At 43.2% G+C, this 27,411-nt stretch overlaps 1 protein-coding gene across 3 annotated transcripts; it reads right to left on the bottom strand.

Annotated features, from left to right (window-relative positions):
* On the bottom strand, nucleotides 1-27,350 carry LOC138663973 (oocyte zinc finger protein XlCOF22-like). Of its 3 annotated transcripts, none has more exons than XM_069750365.1 (7): nucleotides 27,291-27,350; nucleotides 7,752-7,901; nucleotides 7,443-7,622; nucleotides 7,237-7,360; nucleotides 7,056-7,153; nucleotides 6,414-6,504; nucleotides 1-1,500 (listed from the first exon to the last, which is right to left on the bottom strand). In XM_069750365.1, the coding sequence occupies exons 1-7, from the start codon at nucleotides 27,315-27,317 to the stop codon at nucleotides 347-349; spliced, it is 1,824 nt and encodes a 607-aa protein (XP_069606466.1). In that variant the 5' UTR covers nucleotides 27,318-27,350; the 3' UTR covers nucleotides 1-346. The 3 variants fall into 3 exon arrangements, with proteins under 3 accessions (XP_069606466.1, XP_069606465.1, XP_069606467.1); XM_069750364.1 differs by lacking the exon at nucleotides 27,291-27,350 and adding an exon at nucleotides 26,900-26,998; XM_069750366.1 differs by lacking the exon at nucleotides 27,291-27,350 and adding an exon at nucleotides 26,936-26,984.
* Nucleotides 27,351-27,411: the final 61 nt, after the last annotated feature.

The raw sequence follows: 27,411 nt of genomic DNA, 5'->3' as shown, positions 1-27,411 counted from the left end.
CAGGGAGACATTTTTTTTTAATTGGAATGGATAACACAGATGTTACAACAAAGAAGGAATGCATCATACATGTAAATAGTAATTTACAATATGAGCATGTTTATTATTATACTATAGAAAAGTTAAAGACTTTTCACACACGGAGATTGAAGAGACTGATGAATCGCAGATAGCTGAGGTTGAGCGTTATAAAGAAGAGGCAGGAGAAAATGCTTGCTATTTTTTAGGAGATATAAGGGAAGGTGTTGAAATACGCTTCTTCATAAGGCAAATATATATGTAACTGTGAAATATTCAAAGGAATATTGCATTTAATTTTCATTTTTAAATACACATTTCCCATCTTCTAGGTATGATAATGGTTTCTCCCCCTGTGAGATATTTGATGTCTAGTAAGATTCCTTTTGTTGGTAAAATATTTCTCACATTCTGAACATGAAAAGAGCTTCTCTCCTGTGTGTATCCTCTGATGTTTAACAAGAACTGATTTATTTGCAAAACATTCCCCACATTCTAAACATGAAAATGGCTTGTCTCCTGTATGAATTCTTTGATGAGTAACAAGATGTGATCTGTCTGTGAAACATTTCTGACATTCTGAACATGGAAATGGCTTCTCTCCTGTGTGAGTTCGCTGATGTTTAACAAGAACTGATTTATTTGCAAAACATTCCCCACATTCTAAACATGAAAATGGCTTCACTCCTGTGTGAATTCTCTGATGTGTAACAAGATTTGATCTTTCTGCAAAACATTTCTCACATTCTGAACATGAAAATGGCTTCTCTCCTGTGTGAGTTCTCTTATGTGTAACAAGATGTGATCTGAATGCAAAACATTTCCCACATTCTGAACATGAAAATGGCTTCTCCCCTGTGTGAGTTCTCTGATGCGTAACACATTGTGATTTCTTTGCAAAACATTTCCCACATTCTGAACACAAATATGGCTTCTCCCCTGTGTGAATTATTTGATGTTTAATAACAGATGATTTATCTGCAAAACATTTCTCACATTCTGAACACAAATATGGCTTCTCCCCTGTGTGAATTCTCTGATGTCTAATAAGATGTGATTTCTTGTTAAAATATTTCCCACATTCTGAACATGAATACGACTTCTTCCTTGCATGAACTCTTTTTTGTCCAGCAAGCTCTAATTTCGGTCTAAAATATTTTCCACACTCTGAAGAAGAAAATATTTTCTCCTCTATGTGAATCTTTGGATTTGTTACAAAAGACGTTTTGAGGGAAAAACTTTTTTCACATTCTACACTTGAGAAAGGCTTTGCTGTAAGAGCAGTTAGATTGTTAAGTCCACTTTTGGGACTTTTATTTTTCTTAAAAGTATGTGATGAATCAGATAGATATTTGATGTGAAAGGATGACTGTATATCTGGAATAGTAGTATAGAAATCAGTTATATCTTGAGTGATATCAAGGTCATCTGATTTAAAAATTGAAGATGTCACTTGTCCCTCTGATCTCTTGGTGAAGTCACCTGCCGAAAATAACAATTATTTTTGAATAAATTAGGCTGAATAATACTTTTATAACATTTCGAAAATAGCCAAAAAAACTGCAAGGTATGTAGCAAAATTAAACCATTTAACAAATCAAAAACAGTTAACAATTTAACAGTAAACATGGAAAAGCAACATGGCTTCCATCAATTAATCCAGCAAAATCTGTGCTCCCAAAGCCAAATATTCCCCTCGCTTCTGAGACCTGCTGTTTGCCTATAGCTTAACATATCGATCCAGATGAAAGTAAATACCCATGGGGCAGACACTAATTGCTCTATATTAAGGAAACATTCCTTCCCAACTCCACATACATCAATCAGACTAGTTCCCTGGATCAACGTCCCATCAGAGAATCTAGTACCCATAAACTGTAATATATTTTTCAGGAAAGGCATCCAGACCCTTGAATTTTAGTAGTGAATCAACTATTAAAACATCATGTGTCAGAGCATTTCATTGTCTCACTGCTCTTACAGTAAAGAATCACTGTGCAATAACTACTGTGGACAAAAACTAGGTCATCTTTTGAGTAATTAAAGCAGGCCTGCACAACATATGGCCTGTGGGCCGCATACAGCGTACCAAAGGATGTTGTGCGTGCTGCGAAGCTGACTGGGAGAAGTCGCATCCTTCTTCCTATATTCAAATGTATTTGCGGCTTTTAGACGTGAATAGATTTGAACACTGTGGCAGAGGGACAGGACCAGCACAGTGCTTGTCTGCTCTGATGTGCATTAGCTTGATGAGGCTACTAAGCTCATCACACTGCTGCAGGCGCCAGGCCGCTGAGGTGACGAGGACATGGCGGGCATCCGTAAATGCTCCAAGAGGAGCCAAAGATGAAATGTGTTTGTTTTGTGTGCAGTCAGGGGAGATATTTTTTGCAGGAAACAAAGTGAAAGAAAAATATAAAATTAATTGGCACAGCATGGGAGTTCTTTATATTTATGGGGCAGTATAATGATGCTTCTAATTCTAAAGACACTGTGTCAAGAAGTGTTGCTGAGGACAAAGAAGAAACAAGTCTGAAAAGACTAGCTCTGGGCGTAAAATGTCACCATGGTGTCTGTACTACATGGAAACAAACTTAATGTGAACAACTTCAATCAGAGAAGATGTCCCTTACCAGGTACCTTGATTTAAATGTTTGTTTGTAATCCTCCCTGCATTTCAATTGTACTGCAGCTTCTGTATGGTCCGCAGTCTGACGTTGGCTGTTAACAACTCCTTTAATTTTTTTTTACCATTGTTAAGGACATACTGGGAATAGTAGGTTTAAGTACAATTATATATGGGACTGACCTGTAATTACAAATGGTCGCTGTACTAAGCTTGATGCTGCATTCATGTACTGATGGTGGTTCTGGCTCTGCTTTAATGAACTGACAGTGGTTCTGGCGCTGCATTCATTTACTATGAATGGTTTCAGCACTGCAGTAATGTACTGACAGTGGTTTTAGCGTTGCACTCATGTACTGACGATGGTTATGGAGCTGCATTCATGTACTGACAATGGTTCTGTCTCTACTTTCAAGTACTGACTGTGGGTCTGATGCTGCATTCATGTACTGATAGTGGTTCTGGCACTGCATTCATGTACTAACAATGGTTCCAGCTCTGCAGTCATGTACTAACGGTGGTTCTAGCATTGCATTCATGTACTGACGATGGTTATGGAGCTGCATTCATATACTGATTCTGATCTTTTACACATGTAAGAATCTACAGGGTTGGACAAAATAATGGAAACACCTAACGTTTTGGCATCATAATCTTCGAACAGGTTACAAACATGCCAACCATGACATATGGTAATGTTTTGTAGTTAATTATTTGTGTTATGTGATATGTGTTTGTAAATTAACTGTTTGTTTTGCCGAATTGTAAGAACATTGATGAGAACCTGATACCAATGGCAGACCTCTCGGATTTTAAAAGAGGCCAAATTATTGGTGCTCGTATGGCAGGCACTAGTGTAACAAAGTGCCCGAATGCTTGGCGTGTCAAGAGGTACTGTCTCCAAAGTAATGACTGCATTTGAAAAAAAAGGAAAAACGTCCGCAGCAAAGCACAGGCCGTCCGAAAGTCGAAGTTGACAGAGAGACGGTTGGACTATAAAGCAAATTGTGAGAGGATCGCAAGACCACGGCACCGAAAAACACTGCTGAGCTCAATGAACACCTACAGAACCCAGTATCCACAAAAACTGTTCATCGGGAGCTGCACAAATCTGGATTCCACGGAAGAGCTGCAATTAGAAAACCACTGCTCTCAATGACAAATGTTTCCAAGCGTTTAGAGAGGTGTAGAAACCTCCAGAATTGGTTCCTCGAGCAGTGGAAACATGTGATATTCCCAGACGAATCATCGTTTACCTTATTTCCAACCTCCGGCCGAGTGTACGTTTGGAGACAGCCGAAAGAAGCATTCCATCCAGACTGCCTTCTCCCAACTGTAAAACATGGCGGAGGAGAATGCCATCTTTCAGGATGATAATGCACCAATTCATACAGCTAGAATCGTTAAAGCATGGCACGAGGAACATTCTAATGAAGTTGAACATCTCATCTGGCCCCAACAATCCCCAGATCTCAACATTATTGAGCTTTTATGGTCGATTTTAGAGATTCAAGTTAGACTGGAGGGTGTTTTAACTGCAGAATGGGCTAAAATTCCTATGGAAACAATTCACACCTTGTATGAATCCATACCTCGGAGAATTGAGGCTGTAATTGCCGTAAAAGGTGGACCTACACCATATTAAACTAACTTTTGTTGATGTTTCCAGGTGTTTCCATTATTTCGTCCAACCCCTGTATAGTGTGCTTTATGGCTATGATAAAAATTAAAAATCTGCAAAACTTAGAGATTTGAGATTATGAGGAGGAGTTACCAATTTTTGCTGCAAAAACTCAGTTTAAGTTAGAGTGTGTTCATACTGATTTTTTTTGGGAGTAGAAACTCTCCAAGTTCTCCTCACATACTCAAAACTTGGTTCTGGAGATGTTTTAGTCTACTGATGGTTATTCTAGTGATGTATTCATGTATGCACCTCATTACTTTTTTTGTGGCCGTTGGGATTGATTCAGCATGGCAATGTGGCCCTTAGAGCAAGAAATGTTGTGCATCACTGAATTAGCGTCATGTGACATGGTAGTACTTGTCAACCTAACCTATTGTGGGGGAAATATTTTATGTTTGATTAGCTGTTTTTTTAAGAAATATTAGACATTTAGAGAGAACTTTTCAACATGAGTGCAACTACAGTTTAGTGCACTATTTATGATGAACTATTGGAGCTACTTTAAGTCCTGACTAGAAACGCAGAAAAAGCATTAGTGCTCCCCATTTTAAGAAAGATTATACACTTGTAATTTTCATTCTTTTGGATTGAAAACATCATGACATTCATGATATGGAGTCATTAGAGCCATCAACTACGCACATCTTAGAGATATATCATGACATACGTATAATGTATTTTACTGTAGTTTATTGTGAACTTCTTTGAAGTTAGACAGATATTTTATCACAAACTGAAAAGTCAGGATAACGGGAAACTGTTGTTACAGTACAGGAATTCACATGTGGGCAAGATTTAAAGATATTACATTTCATTTACTGTACTAATAAGGGGCAAATTTTATTTTCTGGACTTGCAGATTAAACAATCGATGACTCCAGTACAATTTCTTATTTACATGCTATGAAAAAAACAGATGATATCTTAATTACCCAGAATACCATGTGTAGCAAACCATGAAGAATTGACTTTTGATCTGTATGTTGGCTTTGGGATTTAAGTGTTGATTTCTGGTTGGTCAAGAAAACAGACTTTTGTTTGTGTGAGTCTGGAATATTGACTTATAAGCTGATATTTGATATACCATAGTGTGTTCTCATCCTTGATGAATAGTGAGGTCTGCGGATATGCTAACTATGCATTGTGTTACGGAGCCAGTTTGTTGTCTTTGAAAGCAGAGAGGGAAAAACTGTGCAAATAGATTGAATGGTCAAGTAATGCTACTAGTTGTCATCACCATTGTTTCCCTTATCTGTGAGAGTGGACTGAAGGACACTAGGTAAATCTAAAAATAGGTGACATGCCTGGGGTATAAAAAAACACCAAGAGGAGAGAGAAAGACACAGCTGGGCATTCTGCGGAAACATCCAATTCATCATGGCACCATGACGAGGGACACGGACTATCATTCTATAGGAAACAACCTAGGGGTTTTCGGCTCCGGTTGGAAGGATACAGATTTGCTCCAGTGACCATCGCTGAACCATGGATATGTTTCGAGAAAGCCAGTTTTGGGACCCGCTGGTCGTCTGGTTCAATGAAGATTTTCGGATAAGCCAGGTGGTGACTCTCGTGTCAACTGGCTTTGGACCTTGTATGAACTCTATGGGCTGTCATCTCCCTACGCTTGTCAATACCTCCTCTCTGTGTGTGCATCACAGGTGGGGTAGCCGACCCTGGGAGCTCTGACGTAACATCTGCCATTATCTCAGCAAGTCAGGAGAAGGGTGAGACTCTGTAATGTGCACCATCTTGGGTACTGTGCTGGGACTGTTCTATGTGTTATCTGTCTGTTTTGTGGTTCAATAAAGCAATGCCACGCTGTTTTACCTTTACCCTGTGTTGTCTGAGTAGCGATATGCCCACGTTTATCGGGAGAGCAGGAGTTAGGCAGGCCGACTCTCTGTTTCTCCACACATGCTCACACAATTAGGGTCAGTTTTAGATGGAGGAGTATGCAGTGGTATAGAGGTAGAATAGTGACCTATAATTGTGATATAGTCGAACTACACCGCCGATAAATTAGCGGCAGCCGGTGACTGAGGAGAATCTGTGACTTCTCTGAATTTAGCAGGTACTACTCACCTAGGTAGTCATATGTAGGATTCTCCTCTTTGCACCGCTCATCACCACTCACATATGTCTCTGTAGTATTAATATGGGTCAGATTGTTACCCTGAAACAAAGATTATAAAAGTCACAGACAGATGGAGAAGTTACATCTACGATCACCTCTAATCTTGCCTTCTCTACTGTTCTCATTTGGTTCCAGTCGGGTGTGTCTTACTACCCCTCATTTTAGCGGTAAGCGTCGCATTATATGCACTTTATACCAGGGATCTTCTTTTACCCCATTATAGTGGTTATCATGGCGGCGACTTGCCGCAAGTTGTAATACCAGCACGCTGATTATTTCAGACTGGTTGATGGTTTTTTGGGCATTACACACCGGTGGATACCTGTCCCTTCCTATCATCCTTATGCACCTATGTTGTTCTTCTAACTTTGTGTATGTTTTGATACTTGTGTAAGATTTTTGTGGTAATTAATAAATAAATCAATTGACTTTTATACCCGTGATACTCCTTGTCCTCTTCATCTCTGTTCTCATTAGACAAGTATTAAAAATATAATAATGGTGAATAAAAAAAAAAAAAAGACTGAGCACAAGACCTTCACAGCGATCTACACATCATTGGGAAGATGTCACGACACCTCTCCATCTACCTTATGATCCTGAGGATCACTGATGAGTTCTTGTTTACAGTCCTGTGGAAGAAGAGGATGGTGACATCTCTCTGGTGTTGTCCTCTTACTAGATAGAACTAGAGAAAACACATACAGGCACTGAATTCATTCTTTAAATACTTATCTTTATAGGTCTTGTGTATTTAGCCCTGTCTATTACCTTGTGATGTGAGGGGCTGGGGAACCTCCATCATGACGTCCTTGTATAGATCTTTGTGTCCTTCCAAATAGTCCCACTCCTCCATGGAGAAATAGACGGTGACATCCTGACACCTTATAGGAACCTGAAATGCAAAATGATACCATCATTCCTTAATTCCTTTAAAGCGTTACTGTGTTATGTCCGATCATTCCTAGTAGTTTCACCTCTCCAGTCAACAGCTCAACCATCTTGTTTGTGAGTTGTAGGATCTTCTGGTCATTGATATTCTCATGCGTCAAGGGGTGAGGTGGAGGCCCCGTGAATGAGCTCAGAGGTGTTCTCCATCCCTCAGACACAGGGGCTTGACAGTGCTCACTAGAGGTCTTCTTCACTACTGTGTAATCCTGGTTATGGAGAGCCACATTAATAAATCTCACTACAGACATTTCCAGAGTCCTCACCTCTCCATTTCTGTCCATCTATTATTCCCATAGATAAGAATGATGTCATGTGACATCATCAGAATCTCTCACCTCTCCAGTAAGCCGGAAGAGGATCTCTAGTGTGAGGTGTAATATCTTCCCCGCCATATTGTCCGTGTCCCTATCCATCCTTGATGGGCATATCAGGAAAATTCTCTTATATAGAATATCTCCACTGAGAGGATCCAATATTGTAGGGACCTGAATGGGGAGAAGAGGACGATGTAACATCATAAAGATCTCATGTAATAACACGATCACAGGCGACAATAAAGGGAACATATGAGGAGATACAACATCTACACGTTCTATTCTCAGATCATATAAACTGGAATGTCATAAACATCACCCACTTGTTGAATTCGTTGACTTGGATGTGATTGCAAAAGGGGACTCCCGATTGTCATGATCACTTGTCCATTCAACAACCACAATTGGCTGATGACCTAAGTGCCCCCACAGTCATCTCACACATCCACACCACACTTTTTGCAGCCGCCACTTGCCATTTTGATAGGCCACCAAGACGCCAGCCCTGGGTGGCACACTAGCTCACATGCACAGACAACCTTTCAAATCCCTCGATAGGTACTTCTTGCACTTTGGCATACACTGGGTAAAAAAAATAAGCTATAATTTTCTTCTTTGATCTGGGTGCGTTTAGAACAGCAAGGAACAAACTGATTAAACTTAACTTTAGATTTAATATATAAAAATGAAGTACAGTGCTTAAAACTTTAAAAAGAAATGAAATGAGATTTATATAAATGGGAAAAAAATACAAAAATAAACGCGTTAAATACAGAAACGTCTTCAGGCGGAGGAGATCACCACAGAAATTAGGAGAGATCTACATGTCTCATTGTCCCTCCTGGATATGACAATGAGTTTTTCTGGGGGAGAAATTGTAAAGGGTCTTAGGCGAGAGGAGGATGATTAATTGTATGGACAGAAAGAAGGTAGACATACTTAATATTATATATATCTATATATATAATTGTCAAAGGGGTACTTCCGTCTGTCTGTAACGGAAATCCCGCATCGCTGATTGGTCTTGCCAGCTGCGAGTCCTGGCTGCTGTGACCAATCAGCGACGGGCACAGTCAGGCCGAGAATTAGTCCCTCCCTACCTCCGTCCAGTCAGTGCCCGGCGCCCGCTCCATACTCCCGTCCATCAGCGCTCACACAGGGTTAATGCCAGCGTTAACGGACCGTGTTATGCCGCGGGTAACACACTCCGTTAACGCTGCTATTAACCCTGTGTGTCCCCAACTTTTTACTATTGATGCTGCCTATGCAGCATCAATAGTAAAAAGATCTAATGTTAAAAATAATAAAAAAAACCCAAACCTGCTATGCTCACCTTCCGTCGTCCGACGATGCGCTCTCGCCTGCTGCCAGCTTCCGTTCCCAGAGATGCATTGCAATATTACCCAGAAGACTTAGCGGCCTCGCAAAAGTTTGGACACACCTTCTCATTTGAAGATTTTTCTGTATTTTCATGACTATGAAAATTGTAAATTCACACTGAAGGCATCAAATCTATGAATTAACACATGTGGAATTATATACTTAACAAAAAGTGTGAAAAAACTGAAAATATGTCTTATATTCTAGGTTCTTCAAAGTAGCCACCTTTTGCTTAGTCTTCCAACAATCTTGAAGGAGTTCCCAGAGATGCTTAGCACTTGTTGGCCCTTTTGCCTTCACTCTGCGGTCCAGCTCACCCCAAACCATCTTGATTGGGTTCAAGTCTGGTGACTGTGGAGGCCAGGTCATCTGGCGTAGCACCCCATCACTCTCCTTCTTGGTCAAATAGCCCTTACACAGCCCGGAGGTGGGTTTGGGGTCATTGTCCTGTTGAAAAATAAATGATGGTCCAACTAAACGCAAACCTGATGGAATAGCATGCCGATGCAAGATGCTGTGGTAGCCATGCTGGTTCAGTATGCCTTCAATTTTGAATAAATCCCCAACAGTGTCACCAGCAAAGCACCCCCACACCATCACACCTCCTCCTCCACGCTTCACGGTGGGAACCAGGCATGTAGAGTCCATCTATTCACCTTTTCTGCGTCGCACAAAGACACGGTGGTTGAAACAAAAGATCTCAAATTTGGACTCATCAGACCAAAGAACAGATTTCCACTGGTCTAATGTCCATTCCTTGTGTTCTTTAGCCCAAACAAGTCTCTTCTGCTTGTTGCCTGTCCTTAGCAGTGGTTTCCTGGCAGCTATTTTACCATGAAGGCTTGCTGCACAAATTCTCCTCTTAACAGTTGTACAGTCATGGACAAAAATTTTGAGAATGAGACAAATATTAATTTTTCCAAAGTCTACTGCTTCATTTTTTCTAATGGCAATTTGCATATACTCCTGAATGTCAGAGTGATCAGCTTAACAGCAATTACTGTACTTGCAAAGTCAATATTTGCCCAGAAAATGAACTTTAACCCCCAAAACGCATTTCAACATCATTGCAGTCCTGCCTTAAAAGGAGCAGCTAACATCGTTTTAGTGATTGATCCATTAACACAGGTGTGGGTGTTGATGAGGACAGGGCTGGCGATCAATCAGTCATGATTAAGTAAGAATGACATCACTGGACACTTTAAAAGGAGGCTGGTGCTTGGTATCATTGTTTCTCTTCAGTTAAGCATGGTTATCTCTAAAGAAACACGTGCAGCCATCATTGCACTGCATAAAAATGGCCTAACAGGGAAGAGTATCGCAGCTACAAAGATTGCACCTCAGTCAACAATCTATCGCATCATCAAGAACTTCAAGGAGAGAGCTTCCATTGTTGTCAAAATGGCTCCAGGGAGCCCAAGAAAGACCAGCAAGCGCCAGGACCGTATCTTAAAACTGTTTCAGCTGCGGGATCGGACTACCAGCAGTGCCGAGCTTGCTCAGGAATGGCAGCAGGCTGGTGTGAGTGCTTCTGCACGCACTGTGAGGCGGAGACTCTTTGAGCAAGACCTGGTTTCAAGGAGGGTAGCAAAGAAGCCACTTCTCTCCAGAAAAAACATCAGGGACCGACTGATATTCTGCAAAAGGTACAGGGAGTGGACTGCTGAGGACTGGGCAAAGTCATTTTCTCTGATGAATCCCCTTTTCGATTGTTTGGGACATTTAGAAAACAGCTTATTCGGAGAAGAAGAGGTGAGCGCTACCACCAGTCTTGTCTCATGCCAACTGTAAAGCATCCTGAAACCATTCATGTGTGGGGTTGCTTCTCAGCCAAGGGAATCGGCTCACTCACAGTCTTGCCTAAAAACACAGCCATGAATAAAGAATGGTACCAGAATGTCCTCCAAGAGCAACTTCTCCCAACCGTCCAAGAGCAGTTTGGCGCCCAACAATGCCTTTTCCAGCATGATGGAGCACCTTGCCATAAAGCAAAGGTGATAACTAAATGGCTCATGGAACAAAACATAGAGATTTTGGGTCCATGGCCTGGAAACTCCCCAGATCTTAATCCCATTGAGAACTTGTGGTTAATCATCAAGAGACGGGTGGACAAACAAAAACCAACAAATTCTGGCAAAATGTTAGCATTGATTATGCAAGAATGGACTGCTATCAGTCAGGATTTGGTCCAGAAGTTGATTGAGAGCGTACCAGGGAGAATTGCAGAGGTCTTGAAGAAGAAGGGTCAACACTGCAAATATTGACTTGCTGCATTAACTCATTCTAACTGTTAATATAACCTATTGGTGCTCATAATATGATTGCAATTATATTTCTGTATGTGATATAAACATCAAACACTAATAAAAATCAGAGGGCGGCAGATCATGTGAAAATATAATTTTGGTGTCATTCTCAAAAATATTGGCCATGACTGTAGAGATGTGTCTGCTGTTAGAACTCTGTGTAGAATTGACCTGGTCTCTAATCTGAGCTGCTGTTAACCTGCGATTTCTGAGGCTGGTGACTCGGATAAATTTATCCTCAGAAGCAGAGGTGACTCTTGGTCTTCCTTTTCAGGAGCGGTCCTCATGTGAGCCAGTTACTTTGTAGCGCTTGATGGTTTTTGCAACTGCACTTGCAATTTCAAAGTTTTCCCAATTTTTTCGGACTGATTGACCTTCATTTCTTAAAGTAATGATGGCCACTCGTTTTTCTTTACTTAGCTGCTTTTTTCTTGCCATAATACAAATTCTAACAGTAGTCTATTCAGTAGGACTATCAGCTGTGTATACACCAGACTTCTGCTCAACACAACTGATGGTCCCAACCCCATTTATAAGGCAAGAAATCCCACTTATTAAACCCGACAGGGCACACCTGTGAAGTGAAAACCATTTCCGGTGACTACCTCTTGAAGCTCATCAAGAGAATGCCAAGAGTGTGCAAAGCAGTCATCAAAGCAAAAGGTGGCTACTTTGAAGAACCTAGAATATAAGACATATTTTCAGTTGTTTCACACTTTTTTGTTAAGTATATAATGCCACATGAGTTAATTCATAGTTTTGATGCGTTCAATGTGAATTTACAATTTTCATAGTCATGAAAATACAGAAAAATCTTTAAATGAGAAGGTGTGTCCAAACTTTTGGTCTGTACTAAATATAACCTATTAATATGGGCATACAGGTGATAGAAATGTTAAACTAGTCCTACGAGTATGCCTCATATTTGCGGTCTTGTTGCCGAGAATCATATTGTATTTCTATATGCTAATGACTTCTTCCAGGATAGAGGGCGTGTGGTGCCTGGAAGAAATCTCTGACTCATGTCTCCATTACCATACCACCCGCCTCCAATAGCATGTTTATACAGTACCTATTCTGCCCCCCTATGATAAGGTGCTGCCCCACTTCCTTCCTCCTTGCATAGTTAGGAACCATACAGTTTCTGATTCCCCTGTCACCCATGCATGCATGTAGGGAAATCACCTTATCCCTGCGCAAGCCGGAAGTCATATTTGATTAAAAGTATATGCTGTAATCTATACATATAATTGTCTAAGGGGCACTTCCTTCTGTCTGTCCCGGAAATCCTGCATCGCTGATTGGTTATGGCCGACTGGGCTCTGACCAATCAGCGACGCAGGATTTCCGAGAAGGGGTGTGGTCTCCAGCATCACTGCCGGTGTGTTATGACCTGGTGGTGAGGACAATAATGAACCTGGTGGTTAAGAGCACACGGAATGACCTGATAGTTACTAATAATACAGGACAAGCTCTGAGACGTGGGAACTCTGCTGACCGCAATCCCTAAACCTATCACACACACTAGAAATAGCCGTGGAGCGCTCCTGACGCTCCCTAGGCGCCTCGTCACAGCCTAAGGAACTAGCTAGCCCTAAAGATAGAAAAATAAAGCCTACCTAGCCTCAGAGAAATTCCCCAAAGGAACAGGCAGCCCCCCACATATAATGACTGTGAGTTAAGATGAAAAATACAAACACAGAGATGAAATAGATTTAGCAAAGTAAGGCCCGACTTACTGAACAGACAGAGGATAGGAAAGCACTAACCCCAATTCTTCAGATGCGTAAATATCCTTTAATAAGCATGGCACAATGTTCCAGACTTGGTACAATACAGGCTACGGCATGAGAGGGAAGCGGTGCGGGAGGGTGCAGTGACGAGACAGACGACGGCCGTTTCGCGCGGAGGCGCTTCTACGGGTCCATGTGAGTTGTGCTGGTGATGTCAGTTCCTTTTATAGGAGTGGACATCCCACATATGATACATATAAAACATAATTATTTAAAAACAACATCACTTGTTCTTCTAACACTGTAATTCAATCGGATTAGATAAATACTGCCATGTCTAATTTATCATTTAGACCCCATGGACCTTGTGCATTCGTTCTAAGAATCCATCTGGCTTCGCACTGCAATAATAATTTATTATGATTGCCACCCTGCTGGGGAAATTTAACTACCTCCAAGCCGGCAAAACTCAGGGAGCTGGGGTCGCCACCATGCGCATCTTGTATATGCTTCACTAGGCGTACTCGCCCCTTCCCTGTAAGAACAGAATTGTAGTGCTCACGGAACCTAACCATTAGGGGTCTAATAGTTTTACCGATATAGAATCGGTTGCATGGACAGTAAATCACATACACTAAAAATTCACTTTTACAAGTCACAAAGTCTCTCACGGTGTGATACAGAGTACCCACTTTAAGAGGATTGTTGGTTCTATGTAAGTGACACATGCTGCAATTGCCGCACTTGAAATTACCTTGCGGCAAAGATTTCTTAATCCAATTATTATTGTCGGCGGTAAGGCGATTTTTTTATCACCAGATCTCCTATGTTAACCGAACGCTTATAAGCAAAACGAGGGCTACATGTGGTTAAATTGCGAAAATCCGAGTCGTTAGTTAGCACATGCCAATTTTTGCGTATAGCCGCGTGAATATCATTGTCAAGAGGACTATGTTTAAACACGAACGTAAAAATACCGCTGTCATTGCGGTTATCGGCTCTACTATATTTCTTTTTATTCTTGCCCCTTCTCAAGAGATCTATTTGGGACAAGTTAGCCGCCCGCGATTCCGCCTGCCGCAGTATGTGATTAGGATAACCCCTGTTTTTAAAATGTAATTTTAATTCCTGTATCAGGTTTTTATAGCTTTCCTCGCAGTTATTAATTTTCCTCAGCCTTACCATCTGACTGTAAGGGATACTATTTTTCGTATGATTAGGGTGGGCACTATGATAATGTAAAACATTATTAGTTGCCGTAGTTTTTCTATGGACACTAGTATTTATTGTGCCCTCCCTAATTTGTATTTTTACATCGAGAAAATCCAGCTCTTTGCCTCCAAAGACTGACGTGAATTTCATGTTTTCGTCATTATTTTCGTTCAGGAACACCACAAAATCATTAAAGGTCTGTTCTCCTCCATCCCACACAATAAAGACAACATCGGCAAAACGCAGATATAAGCGTATATACTTTAAATAAGGGTTGCGGGTCCCGGTGACATGCTTCTCCTCGAACGCTGCTAAAAACAGGTTCGCGAAAACGCATGCCACCGGGGTACCCATCGCGGTACCGACCCTTTGGCTGTACCACTTGTCCATAAATTTAAAGGTGTTGTTAGATAAAACAAAATCCAACCCCTCCAAAATAAAAGACACAAAGTCCTGATCCTTCTCTGTGTTTGCCAGAATACGCTGAATTGCTTCCAACCCCTTTTGCTGCGGGATTCTGGTGTACAAGTTGACGATGTCAATTGAGGCCAAGGAAAAAGTGGGTTGCCAGGTAAACTCCTTGAGGGCCAACAGAAAATCCCCTGAGTCCTTGACAAAAGAAGGTATTTTTAAGAGTAAGGGTTTTAACAGCCAATCCAAGAATTGAGAAAGCGGTTCTGTCACAGAATTTTTTCCTGAAACAATTGGGCGTCCCGGAGGTTTTTCCGCATTTTTATGAACCTTCGGGATGCTATACCAATTTGGATATTGTGGGAATTCCGGTATTAATTTTTCCGCTCGTTTTTGCGTTATCGTCCCTTTTTCTACGTATTTCCGCAAAAAAGTTCTCAATTTTGCTTTAATACCATTAGTGGGATTATTTTCTAAGATCGAGTAAGTATTGGCATCGTTTAGCTGGGATAACGCCTCTTCTATGTAATAAGATTTATCTAAGATTACTATATTGCCGCCTTTATCGGCTTTTCTAACAATGACGTCATCCCATTTTTGTATTTCCCCCAGCGCTCTCTTCTCCTGCACTGACAAATTTTGTGGCGGTTGTCTGTATAAAATCGCCTCTATATCTTTGATGACTAGATCTTGGAAGAGTAAGATCTTTGTAGGAGTAAGGAAAATACTACAGCACCTGTCACCACAGATACACCGGCTACAGTGGGACCTCTAGGTTTTATGGCATACCCCACTATAGATCAAAGGGATATAGAAATGACTACTTTGTTGGCTGAGTTGAGTAATAATTATGAAGAACCACCCAAGGAGCGGCAGGTACACGATGAACCCACTCCTACGGATCCCTTTGTGGGGGGAGTTAAATCTAGCTGGATGCCTCCTATTTCTCCCGGGAATAATGTAGACCTCTTCCAAGATCTAGTCATCAAAGATATAGAGGCGATTTTATACAGACAACCGCCACAAAATTTGTCAGTGCAGGAGAAGAGAGCGCTGGGGGAAATACAAAAATGGGATGACGTCATTGTTAGAAAAGCCGATAAAGGCGGCAATATAGTAATCTTAGATAAATCTTATTACATAGAAGAGGCGTTATCCCAGCTAAACGATGCCAATACTTACTCGATCTTAGAAAATAATCCCACTAATGGTATTAAAGCAAAATTGAGAACTTTTTTGCGGAAATACGTAGAAAAAGGGACGATAATGCAAAAACGAGCGGAAAAATTAATACCGGAATTCCCACAATATCCAAATTGGTATAGCATCCCAAAGGTTCATAAAAATGTGGAAAAACCTCCGGGACGCCCAATTGTTTCAGGAAAAAATTCTGTGACAGAACCGCTTTCTCAATTCTTGGATTGGCTGTTAAAACCCTTACTCTTAAAAATACCTTCTTTTGTCAAGGACTCAGGGGATTTTCTGTTGGCCCTCAAGGAGTTTACCTGGCAACCCACTTTTTCCTTAGCCTCAATTGACATCGTCAACTTGTACACCAGAATCCCGCAGCAAAAGGGGTTGGAAGCAATTCAGCGTATTCTGGCAAACACAGAGAAGGATCAGGACTTTGTGTCTTTTATTTTGGAGGGGTTGGATTTTGTTTTATCTAACAACACCTTTAAATTTATGGACAAGTGGTACAGCCAAAGGGTCGGTACCGCGATGGGTACCCGGTGGCATGCGTTTTCGCGAACCTGTTTTTAGCAGCGTTCGAGGAGAAGCATGTCACCGGGACCCGCAACCCTTATTTAAAGTATATACGCTTATATCTGCGTTTTGCCGATGATGTCTTTATTGTGTGGGATGGAGGAGAACAGACCTTTAATGATTTTGTGGTGTTCCTGAACGAAAATAATGACGAAAACATGAAATTCACGTCAGTCTTTGGAGGCAAAGAGCTGGATTTTCTCGATGTAAAAATACAAATTAGGGAGGGCACAATAAATACTAGTGTCCATAGAAAAACTACGGCAACTAATAATGTTTTACATTATCATAGTGCCCACCCTAATCATACGAAAAATAGTATCCCTTACAGTCAGATGGTAAGGCTGAGGAAAATTAATAACTGCGAGGAAAGCTATAAAAACCAGATACAGGAATTAAAATTACGTTTTAAAAACAGGGGTTATCCTAATCACATACTGCGGCAGGCGGAATCGCGGGCGGCTAACTTGTCCCAAATAGATCTCTTGAGAAGGGGCAAGAATAAAAAGAAATATAGTAGAGCCGATAACCGCAATGACAGCGGTATTTTTAAGTTCGTGTTTAAACATAGTCCTCTTGACAATGATATTCACGCGGCTATACGCAAAAATTGGCATGTGCTAACTAACGACTCGGATTTTCGCAATTTAACCACATGTAGCCCTCGTTTTGCTTATAAGCGTTCGGTTAACATAGGAGATCTGGTGATAAAAAAATCGCCTTACCGCCGACAATAATAATTGGATTAAGAAATCTTTGCCGCAAGGTAATTTCAAGTGCGGCAATTGCAGCATGTGTCACTTACATAGAACCAACAATCCTCTTAAAGTGGGTACTCTGTATCACACCGTGAGAGACTTTGTGACTTGTAAAAGTAAATTTTTAGTGTATGTGATTTACTGTCCATGCAACCGATTCTATATCGGTAAAACTATTAGACCCCTAATGGTTAGGTTCCGTGAGCACTACAATTCTGTTCTTACAGGGAAGGGGCGAGTACGCTTAGTGAAGCATATACAAGATGCGCATGGTGGCGACCCCAGCTCCCTGAGTTTTGCCAGCTTGGAGGTAGTTAAATTTCCCCAGCAGGGTGGCAATCATAATAAATTATTATTGCAGTGCGAAGCCAGATGGATTCTTAGAACGAATGCACAAGGTCCATGGGGTCTAAATGATAAATTAGACATGGCAGTATTTATCTAATCCGATTGAATTACAGTGTTAGAAGAACAAGTGATGTTGTTTTTAAATAATTATGTTTTATATGTATCATATGTGGGATGTCCACTCCTATAAAAGGAACTGACATCACCAGCACAACTCACATGGACCCGTAGAAGCGCCTCCGCGCGAAACGGCCGTCGTCTGTCTCGTCACTGCACCCTCCCGCACCGCTTCCCTCTCATGCCGTAGCCTGTATTGTACCAAGTCTGGAACATTGTGCCATGCTTATTAAAGGATATTTACTCATCTGAAGAATTGGGGTGAGTGCTGCTCTCTTTAGTTCTTTGTTTCTATGTGGATTACCTATTCTTTAAAGCAAGCACCTCCCCACCTTCAATGGAAGCTTAATCCGTCCAGCCGTGTACTGGGGTTTTCCCCGCAGCTGCTTTGATTCACAGGAGCTCCTTCAGTGCCGATCAGCTGTGTTTCTTCCTTTGCCAGAGGATAGGAAAGGTAACTTTGCGGTCAGCACAAAAAACTACAAAAAGACCACACAGAGGGCGCAAAAGACCCTCCGCACCGACTCACGGTGCGGAGGCGCTCCCTCTGCGTCCCAGAGCTTCCAGCAAGCAAGACAAAAATCAAAATAGCAAGCTGGACAGAAAAAATAGCAAACAGAGAAAAACAAGCAGGAACTTAGCTTCTGCTGGGAAGACAGGTCACAAGAACGATCCAGGAGCAAACTAGACCAATACTGGAACATTGACAGGTGGCATAGAGCAATAATCTAGGTGGAGTTAAATAGAGCAGCCAGCTAACGAATTAACCTCGTCACCTGTGGAAGGAACCTCAGAAGCCGCAGCTCCACTCACAACCACCAGAGGAAGCCCATGGACAGAATCAGCCGAAGTACCATTCATGACCACAGGAGGGAGCTTAACAACAGAATTCACAACACCGGTGTACAGGAGAGAGGAGCGGGAGAGTGTACTGACCAGGAGGGAACGTGGAGGCGTCTGGACAGTGCGTGTACCATCCTGGGTGAGCGAGGGAGGCAGGGAAAAAGCCGGGGACCAGGAGAGGGCATAGAGTGGAGGGTAGAGGGGGCTGCGAGGACACCGGCCTGTGACTAACTATTGTGTGCGGGCACCTGGAGTCCTGCGTGTGCGGACAGCCGGGGCGCGGGAGTCGGGACACCAGGGAGAAGGAGCAGGGTCCCCCGGACAGTGCGTGAACCGGCCCAGGTGGGTGAGGGAGGTGGTGAGGAAGCCGGGGACCGGGAGAGGGCAAAGAGTGGAGGGCAGAGGGCGCTGCGAGGACGCCGGCCTGTGACTACCTATTGTGTGCGGGCACCCGGAGTCCTGCATGTGCGGAGAGCCGGGGCGCCAGGGAGAAGGAGCAGGGTTCCCCGGGAGAGGGAGCAGAGGCGCCCGAGTGACAAGCAGGGGTGCCGGGAACAGGGAGCAGAGCTGCGGCTACGCCAAGCATGTGCAAAACCTCCAACATCCTGCACCCCGAACATCCTGCGCTCCCAACTCCCGACAGGTGCACTCCTCCCGCGAATTGGCGCAGGATTTGAGCCACCGTGACCGGCCGCGACAAATCAGCGATTTTGGTGCGGGATTTAAACACCACTCACAGCGCAACATACATACATACATATATATTCTAGAATACCCGATGCATTAGAATCGGACCACCATCTAGTGTGTAAATGAAAACAAAAAATAATTTCTAAATTGAATAAACTGGTTCCAGATGCTTATTTCTTCATTGAAAAGCAAAAAGTTCTATGTCATGATTCAAGCCATTGGGATCCATGGCATTAAGGTTAAAAATACATTTAGATTTAATACGAGGCATTAATGATATGTGGTTCCTGTTTTCAGGGACGTGCTCGAGCCTCCCAAAAATAGCATTCTTAGAGAATTGGTTATGTTTGTTTAAGACATGACAGCATATATTTTTATTCAAATATGTTACTTTGTTTTTTTATTGTTTCTAATGTGCAAATTGTCTCTTCAAAGGGGAAGAGGACTAGAACTCTAGTGCCACCTATTGGAAGTAGCAATCCTAACAGTCAATGTCGACCCTTTAACGAGCCTTGTCACATGACTTAGGATAGTAGCCAAACCAGAATCTCAATTTGCAGACACTGTGTTTAGGTGTACTGCCCCTCGTCAGTGCAAAGTGGAGATCTGGTTTGGCTGATTGAGAGGTATCTGACCGGGATCCAAGAAGTATCGTTTCTCCTTGCAGAGAGTGACATGATAAGCATGTCGAGGTGAGGAGACTTAAAGCCGTAATGCTCCTCTGGGAAAAATACAAATTGTCTCTTCAGAGAGGAAGAGGACTAGAACTCTAGTGCCACCTATTGGAAGTAGCAATCCTAACAGTCAATGTCGACCCTTTAACGAGCCTTGTCACAGGTCACGATTGTTTGTAATAAAATATATGTTTTTACATACACAAATATGCATTTTTATATACCTGTCTTTTATATCTAATATCAAGATGAGGTGGGGCCATGGGCTACATAATATCATGGAGCAACAACAACTCATCCCACTCTGACAAAGGAAATAGCAGTGTTTCCGAAACGAATAAGGGACAAGTACTGCACTTCCAAGCATCCGTACTCCAGAAGTAGTGCGACGTCACACGCCGACTGCTCCAACACATTCAGTTTAGTTTAAAGGGAACCTGTCACCCCGAAAATCGCGGGTGAGGTAAGCCCACCGGCATCAGGGGCTTATCTACAGCATTCTGTAATGCTGTAGATAAGCCCCCGATGTTACCTAAAACAGGAGAAAAAGACTTTATATTATACTCACCCAGGGGCGGTCCCGCTGCTGGTCAGGTCAAACGGGCGTCTCCGGTCCGCTGCGGCGCCTCCCATCTTCATTACAAGACGTCCTCTTCTGATCTTCAGCCACGGCTCCGGCGCAGGCGTACTTTGCTCTGCCCTGTTGAGGGCAGACAAAGTACTGCAGTGCGCAGGCGCCGGGCCTCTGACCTTTCCGGCGCCTGCGCACTGCAGTACTATCCTCTGCCCTCAACAGGGCAGAGCAAAGTACGCCTGCGCCGGAGCCGTGGCTGAAGATCAGAAGAGGACGTCTTGTAATGAAGATGGGAGGCACCGCAGCGGACTGGAGACGCCCGTTTGACCTGACCAGCAGCGGGACCGCCCCTGGGTGAGTATATTATAACGTCTTTTTCTCCTCTTTTAGGTAACATCGGGGGCTTATCTACAGCATTACAGAATGCTGTAGATAAGCCCCTGATGCCGGTGGGCTTACATCACCCGCGATTTTCAGGGTGACAGGTTCCCTTTAAGGTGAGTCACCGGCCAAGACTCCTAGAAAACTTGACTGCGTATCTGTGATCGATGCCTCAAACACAGCTTATACAGACTTTACACCAAAGCAGTAAGCTTTATCACGGACTATTACTTGTATCAGTGCTTGTGTGCTTTAATTTTTGATATTTCTTCACCAGAAATATAAGGAACAATGATTGTTTCATTCCTGGCCTGCATATTCAATGTGACTATTCTGTCGGCATACACCTGTAGTATTGCTGTCATGCATTGGTTTCTGCTTGGAATTATATACACCATAAACAGAGGTGTATTTTTCTACTTGGCACTTTAACCCCTTAACGAGAGCCGATACGCCTTTTACGGCGGTAGTTAAGGGTACTTATTCATCAGCGCTGCTTTTTAACAGCATTGAGAAGTAAGGGTATAGCGCCCCCCAGTGTCGGAAAATCTCGAGGGTATCAGCTACCGGGGGACCTGAGAATCCTGTGAACATGACCATGGACTTTTTTTTTTACGGTCTTCTGTCACAAGATCGCAGTTTTCACAAAATAAAAATCTGATTTACAATTCAGGGGCTCTCCAAAATGCGTCACGGAGGTATCGGCATACTCAGGAGAAATTGCACAACAAATGTTATGGTCCATTTTCTTCCGCTACCCTTGTGAAAATAAAAAAGTTTGGGTTTAAAGTTAAGTTTTTGTGAAAAAAGTTACATGTTATTTTGTTTCCTTACAAATTACTCCAGTTCTCGTGAAACAACTGAAAGGTTAATAAACTTCTCAAATGTGGTGTTGAACATCTTGAGAGGTGCATTTTTTAGAATAGTGTCACTTTTGAGTACTTTCTGTCATAGATGCTTCCAAAGTCACTTCAAATGTGATGTGGTCCCTAAAAAAATGATTTTGTAAATTTTGTTGGAAAAATTAGAAAAAAGTTGGTCAACTTTTAACCCTTCTAACTTCCTGAATAAAAAAAATTATGCTTCCAAAATTGTGCTGATGTAAAGCAGATATGTGGGAAATGTTATTTATGAACTATTATATGTAACATATCTCTCTGTTTAAAGGGCACAAATATTAAAAAATTGCAAAATGTTCAAAATTTTTGCCAAATTTCCCTTTTTTCATAAATAAACGTAAGTCATATTGAAGAAATTTTACTAACATCATGAAGTACAATACGTCATAAAAAAAACAGTCTTAGTATCAGTGGGATACGTTGAAACGTTCCAGAGTTATTACCACATAAAGTGACAGGTTAAGGTTTACAATTGAATGAACGCCGATTCAAAAATACTATTTAGACTGTGATTTTGAACACAATTCATAACATGAAACATAAGTTGAACACTGAGTAAGACGTCTCCTCTATGCTCCCAATCACTGGCTATGTTGGTCACTGTGTCAGCCACGGATTAGCTGTAGAGATTACGTATGTTAAGAGTGACCAGGAAATACAGAGACTGGCGGGGAACCCAAGCAGTGGTGGTCCAGGAATTGTGTGTGTGTGTGTGGGGGGGGGGGGGGGGAGAGAATCATTAATATGACTATTACTATTTTATTATTTTTCAGTAGTCAGGTTTTTCCTGTCAGATTGTCGCGAGTCTATAGACAAAGTTGTTTTTTTGGACGCGGTACATAGATGATATGTTCATGATCTGGCAGGGTTCTCCTGAGTCCCTTCATAATTTTATGACATCCCTCAACCAGAAGGACCTTAATACACATCTGACTTATCACTTTGACAGGGAGTCAATTGCCTTCCTGGATGTAATTATCAAGAGAGATTATCAGAATTACTTAAACACAGATCTGTTTCGGAAATCAACATCAGTAAATTGCCTTTTACGAGCTGATTTGTCACATCCTCCACCTATGATTCGCTCGATACCGACGGACCAATTTCTACATCTGCGCAGAATTTGCTCAAATGACATGGACTTTTATAAACAGGCTGAGGACCTTAAAAAGAGATTTTTCGACAGAGGCTATACCCACCGTTGCATTAAAAGGGCCTTCAATAGGGCTAGACACACACACAGAAAATCTGCTCTATATTCCTCTACTAAAAACAAGTCCAATAAGGACATTAGATTCATCACACAGTACCATGGACATACGGACATGATGCGCCATTTTTTGTAAAAATCATGGCCAATCCTAATTTCAGACCCGGTTCTTTCCAAATGTTTGGGGCCCAGATCAATTATTACCTTCAGTAGATCCAGAAATATAGGTGAATTTCTCGTTAAAAGCCACTACGTTAATGAGCCGACAACCTTTTTTTTCAAGTTCTATACCAACACCTGGATGCTGACCCTGTGGTAATTGTGTAGCTTGCCCTAACATTATATGTGCTCAATCTTTCGCCAGCTCGGAGGGACAGACTGTATACACCATCAAACATTCAATTACATGTATTACAAAATCTGTCATTTATTATGCCACTTGCCCATGCTCCATAATATAGATGGGACTAACTACATGCCCCCTCAAAGTCCGGGTACGTTAACACATACTCGGCATTATTGCCGCTCAAGAGGTTGAGGACACCTCCCTTTTGAAAACGCTACCACGTCATTTTAAGACACACCATGACTGTGATGCCTCTGCATTAAAAATTAGGGGCATTGATACGATTCAACCCAACATCAGGGGCGGCAAGATTAGTAATCCACTTCATGATGAGGACAACATCTTCATTTTTGACTACAGATCTATAAATATGTTGGGTCAGAGTCTGTCATTGATTACATTACCAAAAGCCACCTATATGAATGTTTGTGTGTATGTGGGAGTCGGGATAGACAGCCATCAGCCGAATGATCGCTCAGCCAACAGTTATCTAATGTGTATGGGGCAATTAGTATTATCCTGACAGGCAGGGATAATACACCGCACTACAGTAGTGCAGTGTTATCACCTGAACAATATCATGGGTTTGCATGTTGTATCTGAGGCAGAATGAGACAGAGCTTCTTCCTCTTATCTCACAGGAAAAATATATCTTTGTATCGTGTTATCCAGTAGATAGAAAAATCATCAAAACTGAGAGGCCACAATAGTTGATACCTTTAATGGCGACTGAAAACATGGTAACAAATATACTACATACTGATGTAGAGACCGGAAGAGTCTGGATAGCGGCTATTTGTTCCCATCTTTTCAGTCATTAAAATGCATCAACTACTGAGGACTCTCAATGGTGATTATTTGTTATTTGATCAGAGGCGCACACTTCAATATAAACATCTCAATATTTCACCATGACAGCCGGGGCCTAACAATGGGGTCCTAGAACAGTTTCATTAAAAATATAAGGTGAAGAAAAAGCTAAAATACAGCGACATTGTCCAAAGAACTAAAAAGTTCTATTCCTGGGATAATCTGTCCCCAGAATGTCTCCATTACAATGTACAGCTCACACCGCAGATATGAGCCCCTCATACATCTACAGCACCAGCCCAGGGCCACATCTCCAGACTTGGGAAACTGATCCCGGAGGTTGGTGCTGTGTACGGGGTCATCGGTATCAGGAATGGGGAGAAGGGGGCATTTATATATAGGCCAGTGGGGTGGGTGGTGCTGTCCTGTGGGGGGTGTCTTGTAGTATTATGTGTGGGGTGATGGCAGAACAGTGATGACATTATACTGTGTGTGGGGGGATGGCGGCACTGTGGGGTTATTATACTTTGTGGGGGGGATGGTGGCACTGTGGGGACATTATACAGTGTATAGGGGGTGGCGGCACTGTGGGGACATTATACTGTGTGTGGGGGGATGGCAGCACTGTGGGGACATTATACTGTGTGTATGGGGGATGGCGGCACTGTAGGGACATTATACTGTGTGTGGGTGATGGCGGCACGCTGGTGACATTATACTGTGTGGGGGGATTAAGCGCAATGTAAGCATGAAACAATCGTCGTCTGTATTTGCTCCACTGTTTTATCTGCCTGCTATTGGTATGATGATGCCACAATAAAGGAAGCTAAGCGCGCCGCGGCAAATTTTAGGCCACACCTCTGACCATACCCATTTCACAACTAGCCACGCCCAACCACACCCATTTAGCACTTCTGATCACAATGTTTCATAAACAATAATTATAAACAAAAAAATACGGCCACACACGACGCTCCATACTGTACAATGGCCACACACGACGCTCCATACCATACAATGGCCACACACGACGCTCCATAGTGTACAATGGCCACACACGACGCTCCATAGTGTACAATGGCCACACACGACGCTCCATACTGTACAATGGCCACACACACGACGCTCCATACTATACAATGGCCACACACGACGCTCCATACCGTACAATGGCCACACACGACGCTCCATACCGTACAATGGCCACACACGACGCTCCATACTATACAATGGCCACACACGACGCTCCATACCGTACAATGGCCACACACGACGCTCCATACCGTACAATGGCCACACACGACGCTCCATACTGTACAATGGCCACACACAACGCTCCATACTGTACAATGGCCACACACGACGCTCCATAGTGTACAATGGCCACACACAACGCTCCATACTGTACAATGGCCACACACGATGCTCCATACTGTACAATGGCCACACACGACGCTCCATAGTGTACAATGGCCACACACGACGCTCCATAGTGTACAATGGCCACACACGACGCTCCATAGTGTACAATGGCCACACACGACGCTCCATAGTGTACAATGGCCCCACACAACGCTCCATACTGTACAATGGCCACACATGACGCTCCATACTGTACAATGGCCGCACATGACGCTCCATACTGTACAATGGCCATTGGCCACATTTTGCTCCATACTGTATAACGGCCCCACATGATACTGCGTACAGCATACTTGCCCCACGTGATGGTCCATACAGTATTATGGCGCCACATTATGCTTTGTACAGTATAATGGCCCCACACGATGCTGGGTATAGAATAATGGCCACACATAATGCTAGGTACAGTATACTGGCCACACATGGTTACCCCACCCCCATCATTGCCTTCTCCATCACTACACACAGACACCTTTCACCGCGCTCCCTCGCAGCAGCCGGCAGCTTCCACACCCACGGCGCTGAATGGTGTCATCCAGCTGCGCCGCTGACTGCTCACGTCGCTGCAGCTGTGATATGCCACTGATAAAGACCTCAGTGTCTCCTGTGCCAGTCCGTGTCAGAGCGAGGAGCAATATCTGCTCCAATCTGACACAGCCAGCGTCCGCTCCGTACACATGCGACTCTGCTCCGTACACCTCGTACACACACGACTCCGCTCCATACACCTTGCACATGCGGCTCCGCTCTGTACGCCTCATACACACACGGCTCCACTCCGTACACCTCGCACACACACGGCTCAGCTCCATACACATTGCACACGCTGCTCCACTCCGTACACCTCGTACACACGCTGCTCCGCTCCGCACACCTCGTACACACGGCTCCGTACACGTCTTGCACACACGCGACTCTGCTCCATACACCTTTCACACGCTGCTCCGATCCATACACCTTGTACACACATGGCTCTGCTACATTAGGTGTCAGACTGTCACAGGGGCTTTGGTTTAGCCCTTTTTATGCGGGGTGGGGGTGGGGAATGGCAGTCACAATAGCATTGTGTCCTCACCCTCTCCCAGGGAGCTCCTCAAATGCGCTGACTGGAGACAGATGTGTCAGTGAGTCATAGATCTCACTCACACTGATCTGCAGATAACACAGCAGTGAGCACTGAGCAGAGGAGGCTGTGAGTGTGTCCGTCCCTCCCTGCTCAGCCCCACTCATTCCAAGCACCATTACACTAGCCAGGCATCCAGTCCACTCACACTGCTCTGCTGCTTACATTGCCGCCGGCACCCAGGCTGTGTTCGGCTGTTACCTCCATCTAGAAGTGTCCCCTCTCTCTCCCTCTCTGAACAGTGACGCTGGGAGACTCAGGAACATGGGGAAGGGGCGTGGCCTAACAAAAGGGGGCGTGACGGAGTTCTCCTGCTGTCTCCCGGGATGAGAGCGTCCTGCGCTGGACAGCGGGGCAAAGAGTCAAATCCGGGAAAGTCCCGCACAATGAGGGACGGTTGGGAGGTATGCATACTGTGTGTCGGAAAGGGGCGCTGTACTATGGGAGCAATATGTTTCCTGACTTCCGGTTCTTCATAGTTGGGTCGTATGTATCTATCAGAAGAGAGAGAAGAAAGCGTTATAGCTCTTAGTAATGGGGAATCTCCAGCACCTACCTCCACCTGCAGAGCCGCACACCACATATATGGCTGCTCTGTGCACACAGGACCTGTGATGAGGTCACAGGAGGGGAGGAGTCAGGGGTCACATGATCAGGGGCCTCAGTGTATGCAGGAC

This window comes from Ranitomeya imitator, chromosome 2, assembly GCF_032444005.1.
Source record: "Ranitomeya imitator isolate aRanImi1 chromosome 2, aRanImi1.pri, whole genome shotgun sequence".
NCBI lineage: Eukaryota > Metazoa > Chordata > Amphibia > Anura > Dendrobatidae > Ranitomeya > Ranitomeya imitator.
This window is presented reverse-complemented; position numbering and strand designations above follow the sequence as displayed.